The 13,482-nt window shown below is 32.5% G+C and overlaps 1 protein-coding gene across 1 annotated transcript; it reads right to left on the bottom strand.

Annotated features, from left to right (window-relative positions):
- Positions 1 to 12,473: 12,473 nt before the first annotated feature.
- On the bottom strand, positions 12,474 to 13,190 carry LOC105787089 (uncharacterized). The gene has a single exon (XM_012613536.1). The coding sequence runs from the start codon at positions 13,188 to 13,190 to the stop codon at positions 12,474 to 12,476; it is 717 nt and encodes a 238-aa protein (XP_012468990.1).
- Positions 13,191 to 13,482: the final 292 nt, after the last annotated feature.

Raw genomic sequence — 13,482 nt, forward strand, 5'->3', positions numbered from 1 at the left:
TTCCAAATACTTGATCGCTGCCTTGGTAATAATCAATGGATTCTTCAGAATCCAAACATTTCTATCATGCACTTTGAACAAGTTGGATTTTATCACCACCCCCTTTTTCTAAATTTTGTAGCCTTGAATAACATAGGTAGTCTCCGTCCTTTTCAGTTTATCTCAGCTTGGTTGAAGCATGTTGATTTTGTCAAGTTTATTAAATGTAATTAGCAACAAAGTGCAATTATTACAACTAATCTTGAAAATTTTCGAGAGCGGCTTCGAGATCGAAATTTTTAATGTTTTTAGGCACGTAGGAAGGAAGAAAAAAGAAATACTTGCTAGGCTTGGTGGTATTGAACGAGCACGGGAAAGGAGATTTTCGTTGTTTTTGGTGATTTTAGAAAAAGATTTGAAAATGGAGCCTGGTTTGTTGCTCGCTTATGAGGAAATTTTATTGCTCCAAAAATCACATTCCGAATGGATTAATGATGGTGATAAGGATACTCGTTTCTTCCATTTGAATGCCACAAATAGGAAGAGAAGGAATACAATCACGTCTCTCAAGTTATCTAATGGGGAATGGTGTGAAGATCAAAAAATTCTGAAGCACATGGTGGTAGATTACTACAAAAATCTCTTTTCCAAGGGCACAAATACTTTTGAACATTATAAAGTTAGAGATATGTTTGCTCCCCTAGATGATAATGACTGTGATTTTCTGCATCGAAAGTAATACGGATGAAGAGATTAAAAAAGTGGTGTCAATTATGCAACCATTTAAGGCACCAAGAGTTGAAGACTATCCAGCTATTTTTTTCCAAAAGAACTGGAATTGGATTGGGATTGATACTTGTAATTTTGTTCGTGATTTTTTTATTAACTGCTAATTTGATTCTTAGGTTAATCGAGCTTTACTTGTTATCATTCCAAAAAAGAAAGTTCGGATTCAATCCAACAATTTCGGCCTATTAGCCTGTGTACTGTCCTATTTAAGATCATTACCAAAAAAGTGGTTAATCGTCTTAAACCTTTCCTTTCAAGGTGGGTTCAATACACTCAAACCAGTTTTATTCCGGATTGTAACATAATTGATAATATTGTGATTGCTTAAGAGATTATACATTCCATGCGAACTAGAAAGGGGAAGGTAGGATGGGTTGCTATTAAAATCGACTTTGAGAAGGCATATGACCGTCTCAACTGGGATTTTATTGAAGGCACCCTCTTGGATTTGAAAATGTCGAGATCCTTATGCCAACTTATCATGCATTGTATTCGTTCTTTATCGTTGCAAGTTTTATGGAATGGTACCATGACGGGCTCCTCCATTCCCTCTCGATGAATATGACAAGGTGATCCCCTTTCTCCATATATATATTTGTGTTATGCATGGAAAGATTAGCTCAATCTCTTTCCCTTGACGTTGATTATGGTAGATGGCGTCCTATCAAGCTGGCTAGAAATGACTCACTTTTATCCCACTTGTTTTTTGCAGACGATTTGGTTCTTTTTAGGAAAGCGACAATGGAACATATGAGAGTCATCAAAGGCGTGCTAGAGAAGTTCTGTAATGCCCCAGGTCATAAAATCAATAAGGATAAGATGATTTTTTTTTTCTAAAAATGTGTCGATACATCTACAATAGAACATTAACCTCAGGTTAGATGTTAAGACAGTGGATGACCTTGGTTGTTATCTTGGAGTGCCTCTTTTCCATCGAAAGGTCACAAATGAAACTTTTAATTTTCATCTCCAACGTATGCATGCAAGTCCTACGGGGTGGAAGGCACGGACTCTATCTCTAGCCGGAAAGATTACTTTGGGGAAATTTGTCCTCTCAACTATTCCCTCATATGTTATGCAGTCAACTACCATTCCCAAAGGTACTTGCATTGAAATGGAAAAGCTGATCTGAAATTTTGTTTGGGGTTCTACAATAGAAAAAAATAGTTCCTCTTTTCAAATGGGATTTCATTTGCCAAGAAAAATTAAAAGGTGGTTTGATCTGAAAAAATTGAGAAGCAAAATCAAGCCTTTATCATGAAAGTTGCTTTCAATTTGGTGCATAAAAAGAACAATTGTGGGCAAGAGCCTTACGCTCGAAATATAAATGAGAAGGTTGACTTCCTTTATCTTTAAATAAGAGGGCTTGTTCAAACTTATGGAGTAGAACTTGTAGTGTAGGGGATCATGAGCGAAAGAATATCATTTGGAATGTGGGGAATAGACAAAATGTCGAGTTCTTCAATCAATGACTATTGGATACAAGGGTGCGACCCTCTTGTGGAACAATCTACTGTGGTGCAACAAAGACGAAATGGATAGGTTTTGGTAAGTGAAGTGACCAATCGAGATAGGAGCTGGAATTGGAGCAAAATTGATTGTTGGGTGCCTAAGGAAATTAAAAGCATAATCGCTACAATTAAACCTCTATCGCCAGCAAATATTGATGATTTTCTTGGTTGGATTTGGGACAGAGGCAGGTGTTTCTCGATAAAATCAGCATATGAATCTTTATCTAATGATCAATCCTTGGTGGAGGATCGTAGATGGAAATTGATTTGGTTGTATAGACGATTACAACGGATCCGAGTACTTTTTTGTGGTTAGTTTGCAATGAACGACTATTGACAAATTGAGAAAGACAAAAAAGACATATGACAAATGATCTGTCTTGCTCTATTTGTGGTGGTGCTATGGAAGATACTAGTCATGTTTTATGCACTTGCTTTGTTGCTGCTGCAAATTGGTCACAATCAGTTAAGGGGGATAAGCTTGATGAATTTTTGTCCATACCTATTAAAGATTGGGTTTTCTTAAATCTTGCCAATCCCAAATATTTTTCACAAGACCTTAATGATTGGGATATTTTGTTTGGAGTTGTATGTTGGTCCTTGTGTAATCATCAAAATAGAATGCTTTTTTAGAACAATTTCATCGAGCGAGAAAGTGTCTGTGAAGCTAGTCTCTTATTGTGGAATGAGTGTTGAAATGGTGAATAAGGTGACCCTATGAGGAATAAGGAGCAAATTATTTCTATCTGTTGGGAGCCGTTGTTGTTAGGCTGGTTTAAGTTAAACACGGATGGTGGTCTTACATGTGATGGAAATTCTGCTACATGGGGAGGAGTTCTCAGAGATCACTCAGGAAAATGGTTGGTGGGTTTTGCATGAAATATTGGAGCCACATCTGTTCTAAAATATTAAAGTATGGGGAGCTTATGATGGCCTAAATATGGCATGGTCATTGGGCACTAAAAATCTAATCCTTAATGTAACAACCCAAATTTGCCCGGGCCCAAAAGCACAAACAAAAATAAACATTAAATTAAATTAAATTAAAAACAAAAAAAAAATAACAGTAAGCAGTCCATTTTAAATGTTCATTTACAGACTTTAGGCCCAATACAAACTAACCCAATGTATAGCCTAACACCAGCCAAATTCTACCCTGACCCAATACAACAAACCCAAACCCTAGCCCAACTCGAAGTGGCCCATTTGCTTGAAACATCCAGAGACCCTAGGGTTTCTGGAATAATTTGCGCCGCAGGCAAGTCGGGCTCCTCTCGCGCGTGCACCACCACGCCTCCCAGCCACGCACGCATCCGTACGGCTACCTCCGTACCACCAGGCTGGCCGAATACCTGCAAAAACACACGAAAGCAGCAGCCAATGGGGAGATAATAGAATAGGGGTGAACCTTGTATTTTTTATTTTTTATTTTCTTCAAATCGGGCTATAAAAAAGCCATTCGAACACTGTAAACGACAGACACGCATGTTGTATACAAAAAAATTCATTCAAAGAAATCGAAAAGTTCGAAAAGGTGATTGTTAATCTTTTTACTTTTTTTCTCTGCTCCTTTGTTCACTGATTAGTACTAAAATAGAATAGAGAAAGGAAAGGAGAGGCTTACCTGGTCTCCGTTCGCTCTGTTGCAATCGGGGTCGGACGAGGCTGAGGGTCCCCTGAACAGTTGATCCACAGATGCGGCGATGGGGTCCATCTATGTTAGTTTTTTTTCTTTTCTTTTTAAAAAGGAGGAGTTAGAAGCGAACTTACCTGGTAACCGGTCTCGAGTTCGCTCCGCTGCAATCGGAGTCGTGCACGGGATTCGGAAAGCCACCGTCGATTGATGTAGCATGAAACGGCGTAGCCAAAAACAATAGGGCTTAGGGTTTTTTTTTCTTTATAACTTTTGTTTTAAAAATAGAAAAAGGGTTGCTAATTTGGTTTTAATGGGGGATTTATATGCGTTGATACGATGCCGTTTTAGGTCGCGACCCGATGACCCGACCCAGACGCGTTCAGATCCGCATTTTCTGGCTTGGGGAGGGATATTTGCACGACCAGTCCCTCATTTTTCTGGTTTTTTTGAATCGTTGGTATTCTTTCTTTTTGATTTAGCCTCGTACTCTGCTTTCATTTCAGTTTGGCCCAGCTTGCAACGCAGCGTTTTGGAGGGTGGGGAATATTCCCCTTTCAGTCCCCCATGTCATTCGCGCTTTGCAATTTGGACCTGTTCTTTTATTTGTTTTAGATTTCTCCACTGAATTACTGCTTTAATGCCAATTTTGTCCTCTGTTTTGTTATTATTGCTAAAATCGTTTAATTTATTATCTTTACTATTGTTATTATTGGTATTATTATCATATTAGTATACATATTTACTTATTTTCATATATATATATATATATATGCATGTACATTACTTTATTTCATTACATATTGTTATTTTAATTCTTTTCTATTCTAATATATTAGTATATATTTATGTTAATTATTATTTATATATTTTTATAATACATTTTTCTTAAAATGTTTATTCATATATACTTTTGTGCTTTAAAAATCAATAATACCTTTATATAATACTATTTTATATACGTATGTATATATAATTTATATCAAATTATGTTTATTTTACATATAAATGTATATTATTGATCTTATTATTGTATTTTCCAGTTATTTTAATACATACGTAATTTATTTCATTTAAAAAAACTACTTTGTTATATTTCACTTATTTCATTTTTTATGTATTATATGTTACTGTCCATTTTGATTTTTTTATTTCTACAAATATTATTTATTTAAATTAATAAATATATGTTATTTTCTTTAATTATGATATTTATTTTTAAAATTTATTCGGATACTATTATTTCATTTGATATTTATTTTTAACTATAATTTTGATTTATTTCAAATTATTATATATATATATGATGTGAAAATTGCTCTTAGGTGTATTGTATTGCTTGTTTGTATTTGCTAATTATTCGTAGTTCATTAGAATGCATTTTGGTTACAAATTATCGCTTAGTATTGTACATTATTCCACTGTGTTTCATTCGCTAAAAATTTTGTGTTTAATATGGTTTAAGTTTCGAAATTCCTTTTTTAGATATTATAATACTCAATATTCATAATTCGCGAGAGAATTGTGCCCTAACTTACTGGGCTTTAATTTTTCTGATGAATTTAGGTAGTCGAGTATCTCTTTGTAATAAAAACCTTATGATTTCTAAACAAAACTTTTTGGGATTTCAAAATGTTGGATCCAAACTTACTGGATATGACATTTTGTTATCTCGAGTAAAGGATTTTAAAATAAAGGCAATATTCGATGTTTAGGAATGTCGAGAATATTGAACCCTAACTTACTGGATTCTGATTTCTCGATTGACCCAAATAGCCAAATATCCTTCTCAAAATGCATGAATTTTTAAAATTTAATAAAAGGACAAACCTAATTTCTAAGATTGAACTGTCGCACTCTAACTTACTGAGTCTGACAATTTATCTCTTTGAAATAAGTGAGTCTTATCATCCAATTCATTTTATTAAAATTTTCTTTTCAAAGGGTCGTATTTTAGAATTTTTCCCAAAATTTCGACCTTAAGACATTAAACAACCAATTCGGTGTCAATTTTGGGCGTCCGAGGGTGCTAACCCTTCCTCGTGTGTAATCGACTCCCGAATCTATTTTCTCGAAATTTCGCTGACCAAATTAATTTTTTTAATTGTGAACCGGTCACACCTTAATAAAATATTGGTAGCGATTCCCGTTTTATTTTCAAAGTCGATCCCATTTTTTTTTTGCAAATTTAAAAATGGTTTGGACACTTAAGATGGATAGCTTCACAGCTATTAATTTCATTGGCAGGGAAGACCAAGAGCCTTCATCAAACATGGTGATTCGTGCAATACAGCGTATGTTGAAGTGGAGATGGTTTGTTCGTATTAAACACGTGTATTGTGAGGCTAATGGCGTGGCAGATTCCTTGGCAACTTTTGCGAAAATGAGGGCAATAAGAATTTTGACCCAGTTGGAATAATGTTTATGAGAATAGTTAAGAATTAGTTTGAGTTTATTTTCTCTTTAAATATATAAAAAATCGTCATATTAAGAAGAATATATTGGCCCTCTTTACCATATATATATATATATATATATATATATATATATATATATATATATATATATATATTAGCTATTTTGTTTATATGAGGCAATTATCAGTTTAGTGAAAGGTATTTATCTATAATAAAATCAATTAAAACAAATGTAATCAAATAATATAATTAGAGTTTAAGGGTGTAAAAAGCCCTCAAACTTTTAAAAAAAAAAAAAGAAATTATGTCTTCTTTTTTTTTTTTTTGCACTCAATTGAGCACTTGAACTTTTAAAATACATCAAAAAGGCTCTCAAACTTCTTCACAAAAAGCAATTAAGCCCCTACTTTTTTTTTCACTCAATTGGGTACTTGAACATTCAAAATTCATCAAAAAAACCCTCAAAAATTTTCAAAAAAGCAATTAAGCCCATGTTCTTATTAAAATTAGAAAAAAATTATAAAATAATAAATTTTAGAAAAATTATTAATTTTTAATAAAATATAAAATTATTAAAATTAGAAATTTTTATATAAAAATAGTAAAAATAAAAAAATTAAAATTTTATAAAAATAATAAAAAATTAATGACCCCTATTTTTTTTTTCAATTAAAGTCATCACATATTGCAACATAGTGTGACATAGGGGTGAGCAAAACTCGATTCGACTCGAAAAAAATCGAAAAAAATTTGAATTTCGAGTTAAACGAATCGAGTTATTCGAGTTAATCGAGTTATTCGAATCAACTCGAATTTTTTTTCGAATTTCGAGTTCGAATCGAGTTGAGTTTTCGAATTTGAATAACTCGAATAATTCGAATAATTCGAATATCAAACTATAATATTTTACATTTTTACCCCAAACTCCCAACCCTTTTTACTTTTCCCTCAAAACTTTTACTCCTTCTCACTTTCCCCCCAAAACTTTTACTCCCTCCTCCCAACCCCCAATCTACCCAAAATCCATTTCCCACCAAAATTTTACTCTCCCATTTATTTTTCTCAAAATTTTACTCTCAAAAACCATCAAAACCTTTTATTTTCCCCCAAAATTTTTACTCCCTTCCACTTTTCCCCTAAAACTTTTATTCCCTTCCCATCTCACCTCTCATCTATCCCAAACCCTCCCCCCTCCAAATTTTTTTTAAATATTTTTCCTCCAAAATTTTACTCCCCCTATTTACTTTCCCTCAAACTTTTATTCCCAAAACTTTTTTATTTTTCCCCTAAACTTTTACTTCTCATCTTTTACTCTCAAATAAAAAATCAAAATTATCCAAAAAAATCACTAAATATAAATAGTAATAATTTTATTTATATCTACTATTTATATTATTAAATTAAATTTCACATTTTATATTATTTATATTATTGAATTGTTTAGTCATATTGAATATTTATATTAAAATTGAATTATTAATTATGCCATAAAATATTCGTGTTAAAATTTTATATTGGTATCAATTTCACATTTTATTTTTAAAATAAATTTTATTAAAAAATCATATTTTTACATTTAATATATTTTAATTCTAAAATACATAGTGACAAGAATCAAGATAATTGAAACAACTAAGCAAGCAAAGAAGCTAACCAATATATAAAAATTAATAAATAAATTATGAAGTGATGAAAGTTAATAAAAAATTTGATTAAGGTGGAGAAATTTTATTATGATGGGTGACAATGGTTACAAGGACCCAAAATTATTTTTTAAAATTTAACTCGAACAAATATATTCGATTCGATTCGATTCGAATTCCATCTCACTCGACTCGATTCGAGAAAACTTCAAATAAAGTTAGGATGATAAAATGATATTCGTAAACTCGATTAACTCGAAAATTTTCGATTCGATTCGATTCGATTCAATCGAATGCTCACCCCTAGTGTCACATGTGACGAAAAATGATTAAAAAAAATCAATAAAAGTTATTGAAAAATTATAAAATTCTTCTTTTGATACGATAATTTTTATAATTTTTTTACGAAATTTATATTTCTTTACACGTATAATTTTCTTACGATTTTATAAAATTTTATAATTTTTTTGTATTTTTATATATTTTATAATTTTTTATGATTTTTATAAAAATTTTACAGTTTTTATATTTTTTACGATTTTTACTTTTTCTAATTTCTAATATTTTAATTTTTTAATTAAAATTTAATAATATTTATACTTTTATTGATTTTAATTTTATAATTTTTATAATTTTTATAAAAGTTTACAATTTTTATATTTTTACCATTTTTAATTTTTCTAATTTTTAATATTTGAAATTTTTATTAAAATTTAATCATATTTATATTTTTATTGATTTTAATTTTTATAATTTTTAATAAAAGCAGAGGCTTAATTTCTTTTTTGAAAAAGTTTGAAGGTCTTTTGATGCATTTTGAATATTCAAATACCCAATTAAATGTAAAAAAAAAAGTAGGGCTTAATTGTTGTTTTGAAAAGATTTGAGGGCTTTTTTTATTCACTGAAGTGCCCAAATAATTGAAAGAAAAAACTGGAACTTAATTACTTTTTTTAAAAACAGCTTTAGTTTTTAAATTTATTTTAAATAAAAATGTGTTGCATTTATTAAACGACACTTGGCAAACATTCATGGCATCCATGTGTCGAAAAATAAACTCTCCACAAGTTTCGATTTCATTATGTACAAGAATAATTGATGATGAGAAAGAAACCAGAAAGTAACAAATTAAAATTAAAATGATTGGGCCTCAAACCCAGATGAGAGGCTTGTAATGCCCAATCACAAGTGGGCCTTGATCTGACATTTAACAAAAGAAATAGGCTTAAGAGTCCTCAATAATCTTGCTTTGAGGTCTTACTCATCATGCCCCCAAAGACTTGAATTTTACCTCCATTGGGAACAACAATAGAAGAAATTTATCACAAGATGGAGGTTGGTGCAATAGACTGTGGATCTAATGGCATCTGACATCGCCATGTTTGAGCGATCTTGAGGCTTTTCGTGGTGTGTATGTATCTTGGTTTGTTTGAACTTGGTGTTTTTTCTTTTTGATAATTGGGGAGGGGAATGTGTTTGTTTGGATTCAAATCCAAACTCTCATGCCTACAACATAATGTTTTTATTATTGGGTTAAGAGGTTATTGGCTGAAGATACCTATCATATGCATAGTATCTTCTAATTTGGTAACCAAATTTTGGGGTCTTTATTATTAATAAATTTTACGAGCTTAGCCAAAAAAAAAAATCATAAGCATTAAGGTTGAGTTATTTTATCTTTGATTTAAAAGTTCATAACAATGTTATTAAAATTTATTATAATCTCTTATTCAATATTCTTTTGAAGAGCAATAAAATGAAAATATAGTAACTTATCTTTATCACTAAAGATTATGTAAAGAATCATAAGAAGTTAATATTAAAAATCTTAAGTTTTAAGGCATTATCCACAAATAACTTAAAATTAAAGTGTGACTCAAGCATAATTTTAAATTTCTGAACATGTTTCGTTTTGTGCACAAAAGTTTATAAGTTTAATTGAACGATTTTAAAAATTTAATTATCATAAAGTTTTATCTCATAAATGGTTTTTATAGATGAATGCACATTGTAATATATGAAAAGAAATATCTACTTTTGAGTGAGAGTTAGAGCAAAGTATTCTATGATCACGTTAAAGATTTGATTTAAATATTATTTATTCAAGTTTTAGAATTATCTTATGGTCTAAGTATTTTATTGAGTTAGTGTCACGAGTCAAGCAAACACCAATTTAATTATAAAATTATTAAAATATTTTAATATATACAAATTAAATTATATTTTTATGGTGTATTTTTATTTCTAATGAAATTTCAACCAAGATAAACAAATTAACTTTTATATATGGAATGAATTTTCATATAAATCTAGCATTTATAATTGTCTTACTTTATATAGGTTGATATATTCAGCGCAAAGGAAACGACAACAGAAACCCTAAACTTACATATATGTAAATCAGCACTAGCCGACCTAAATAAAAATGGGTTAAGTTCTAAGTAGAGCTGAAAAGATTTTGTCTGACATAAAAGGAGAATCCATGGCAGACCCATGGTGGACGGAGACAAACTTTTACAGGTGCTTGCTTCCCTCAAAACCCTAGCTTCAATTCCAAGTCCAAATCCCCGGTGCTTGCAGTTGCACTTAAACCAATCTGAAGATCAGTTTCCCTTTCCATTTCCATAGGATACTTCCTTGGTGTGCCGAGGTGATGACCATCATCTCCAAAACCACTTATCGGCATCCACTCGCCCAGCAGATCCATGGTGAGGAACTGAGTGTCCGTGTCAGTGTACTCCTCCTGGTCGTTGTACTCATACTGAGCCTCGTTTCGAATAAGCTGCCTCAGAAAATCCTCACCTTCTTGAGTGGTTTGTTTCATGAGCTTGTCTTGGAGCTGGTCAGTAGCGTTAGCCTCCTCGTCGTGCCTCTTATATGGATGATGACGAGGAGACTGATTTGCAGTAGGCTGCTTAGAAATAAGTTCCTTGTTGGCAGCAGGTTTAGTCTTCGGAGGGATCAAAAATGGTTTGTGAAAGGGAGGAAGAGGGTTATTCAACACCGCTGCAAGAACCGGTGACATTTTCATCGGTTCTTTGACAAGACGATGGGCGTTTTGGTGACCGCATAAGGCAGGTGTGGAGTTAAAGATTTTGAAACAACTTGGACACTCGTACTCCGCCTTTGGTTCCTCCGAATCAACCACCACAGCTTTCCCTTTGGAGTCTGATTCTCCTGGTTGAGCCATGCTTGACAACGGTGGGGTTTGGTTTGAATTTGAAACACCAAACTAAACCCTGACTGTAGATTGTTGAGTGAAAGAGAAAAGGGCAAAGCATATATAGCTAGAAGACAATGCTGGACCCCTAATAGAAATTAATGACTTATGTTAAAGACATAAATCATTTATTAGAAATGGGAATATCAAGGTAGGGAAGATTATAATGATATAAGGGAAGGTTTTAAAAGTTTCATAACTGAGCAATAAGGTTTAAGGGTCAAACACTTGTATACATTAATAACAGTTCTCTCTGTATATACAAGTTTTGCCATTCTATGATGTTTAATTGGTTTTTGGTTCTGACCCTTCTTAGGCGTTATGTTTTTATTATTGCTTTAGCTAATTGGTTCACTTTTTTCATCTCTCTCAAAATGTTAACAAACCCAAGAAAAGTTTTAGGATTTGAAATATGATGGGGAAGAAAACATGTTGAAAATCCGGTAAAAATTGATCGATTTGAGTCTAAATTTTACGTTCACCAATTTAAAAGTTCAATCATAAATATTAAGATTCGAATTTAATTAAATTTTACATTCATAATTTTAAAATATCGACTTTTGAGGCAAAGATAACCATAGGGTATAAGCATGAGTACAAAGGCAGCAAATGAGAAGCAATAGAAAAGATATGAAAGAAAGATAAAATGGGCATAATTACCACCAAGCCTTAAACAAATAAGAAGGATGCATTTGCTAAAGCATCCACCATAGCTTCTATAGGGACATGGAAAAAATCAACACGACCAATTTTCAATTTGCTTCTATTGATGTCTTTAAAAATCTCCGATAAATGCTACGACCTTCCGTTTTCCTTGAGGACCCATGTGATAGCAATTATCGAGTCAGATGCAACAATCAGATGTTGTAATTTTGTTTTCCACACATATATGCAAAAATCACTTTTGTAAATGATCAAGGCCTGGAATTATGTTAATATAGGCAAAGCTTAACTTTATTATCAGCTATTAATGGGTTTTTTTCCTCCAGTTAAAAGCTAAAGACATCAACTAATAAAGCAAGAAAATTTGGAAGAAATTAAAGCATACATATATGATATAGTAAACATCGTCGGAAGCTGTTACTTTTACAAGTTAGGAACAAAGTAAATGAAGAACTTAGCTGACAAGTTAAAAAGAAAGAAAATTTGGACATATCTTTGAGGGCCACTCTTTTTGTTGCCTCCCATAAGTTTTATTTACTTTCTTTTACGTACATCAGATTCTCATGTATGATGCCCTTAGCCATCTTCACTTTTTCCAAGTATTTTCCATCTTTTTTCTTAGAGCCTCAAAGTCAAGTCCAGTTCCTCCACCTTTGAACTCTTCTTATCAGCATCATCATCTTCCCTACTTTCATTGATTAAGGCTTCACCATGTGGGCCAACATTGTTTGTTGCTGAAACGGAGTAGTACTCCTTGGAACAGCCGTTATCTTCTTTAGCTTTTGGCCAAAAAACCCTTTCTTCATTCGGATACAGCTTCATCGCCATTGGTTTGATATCGAGAGGCCTGTTATAAGGATGATGCATTTCGTTTTCTCGATGAGAACCCTCATATGGGACTTCTTTGCCATTGAGTCCAGCCCTTGTTTGACCATATTCGAACCCAGCAGGCACGAACACTAGTGATTTTGGATGAGCATACATGCACATAGAACCAGGAAGTGGAACCACAGGCAGAAATTGCACCATAGGGCCATAGCTCGGCGTTGATGACTGATTAGTCAGTACTGCTAGCGCCCTTTTTGTTTTGGCTCTCCCATCAGGTGGAACAGTCGACTGCCTTGACAAGGCGAGGCGTCGCTCGTTATAGAGCCTAAGCTCCTCATTCCTTTCCTTCTTGTGCGCATTCTGGTGACCTCCCAAGGCATACGTTGAAGTGAACCTTTTAGGGCAGCGGTAGCATACAAATGGATGAGTAATTTCTTGGGAGGTTTCGCTAGAAACTGATGGTGTGATTGGATTGGAGGTCTCAGCAGAGCTAGCGTTGCCTAGCATGGTTCTATTAGGCATTGAGAAAGCGAAAGGTTAAGCAAATTAAGAAGAAAGTGAGGTTAATTGAGAGAATAGATTTCAAAGCAAGGAAAAACAATATATGCATATATATATATAATATATAGAAGTTGTTTTACGGATTACTTAGTGTTATTGTAAAAAAAAAAATGATATTTTTTTAAGGTAAATTTATTATTCATTCAATGAATGGAATTATATAATTCATAGAAAAAATAGCAAATATTCGTCGTAGATAATAAAGGACAAGTTCCATCAACACAACAAAGACTTTGGG

This window comes from Gossypium raimondii, chromosome 1 (genome assembly GCF_025698545.1).
Source record: "Gossypium raimondii isolate GPD5lz chromosome 1, ASM2569854v1, whole genome shotgun sequence".
Classification (NCBI taxonomy): domain Eukaryota; kingdom Viridiplantae; phylum Streptophyta; class Magnoliopsida; order Malvales; family Malvaceae; genus Gossypium; species Gossypium raimondii.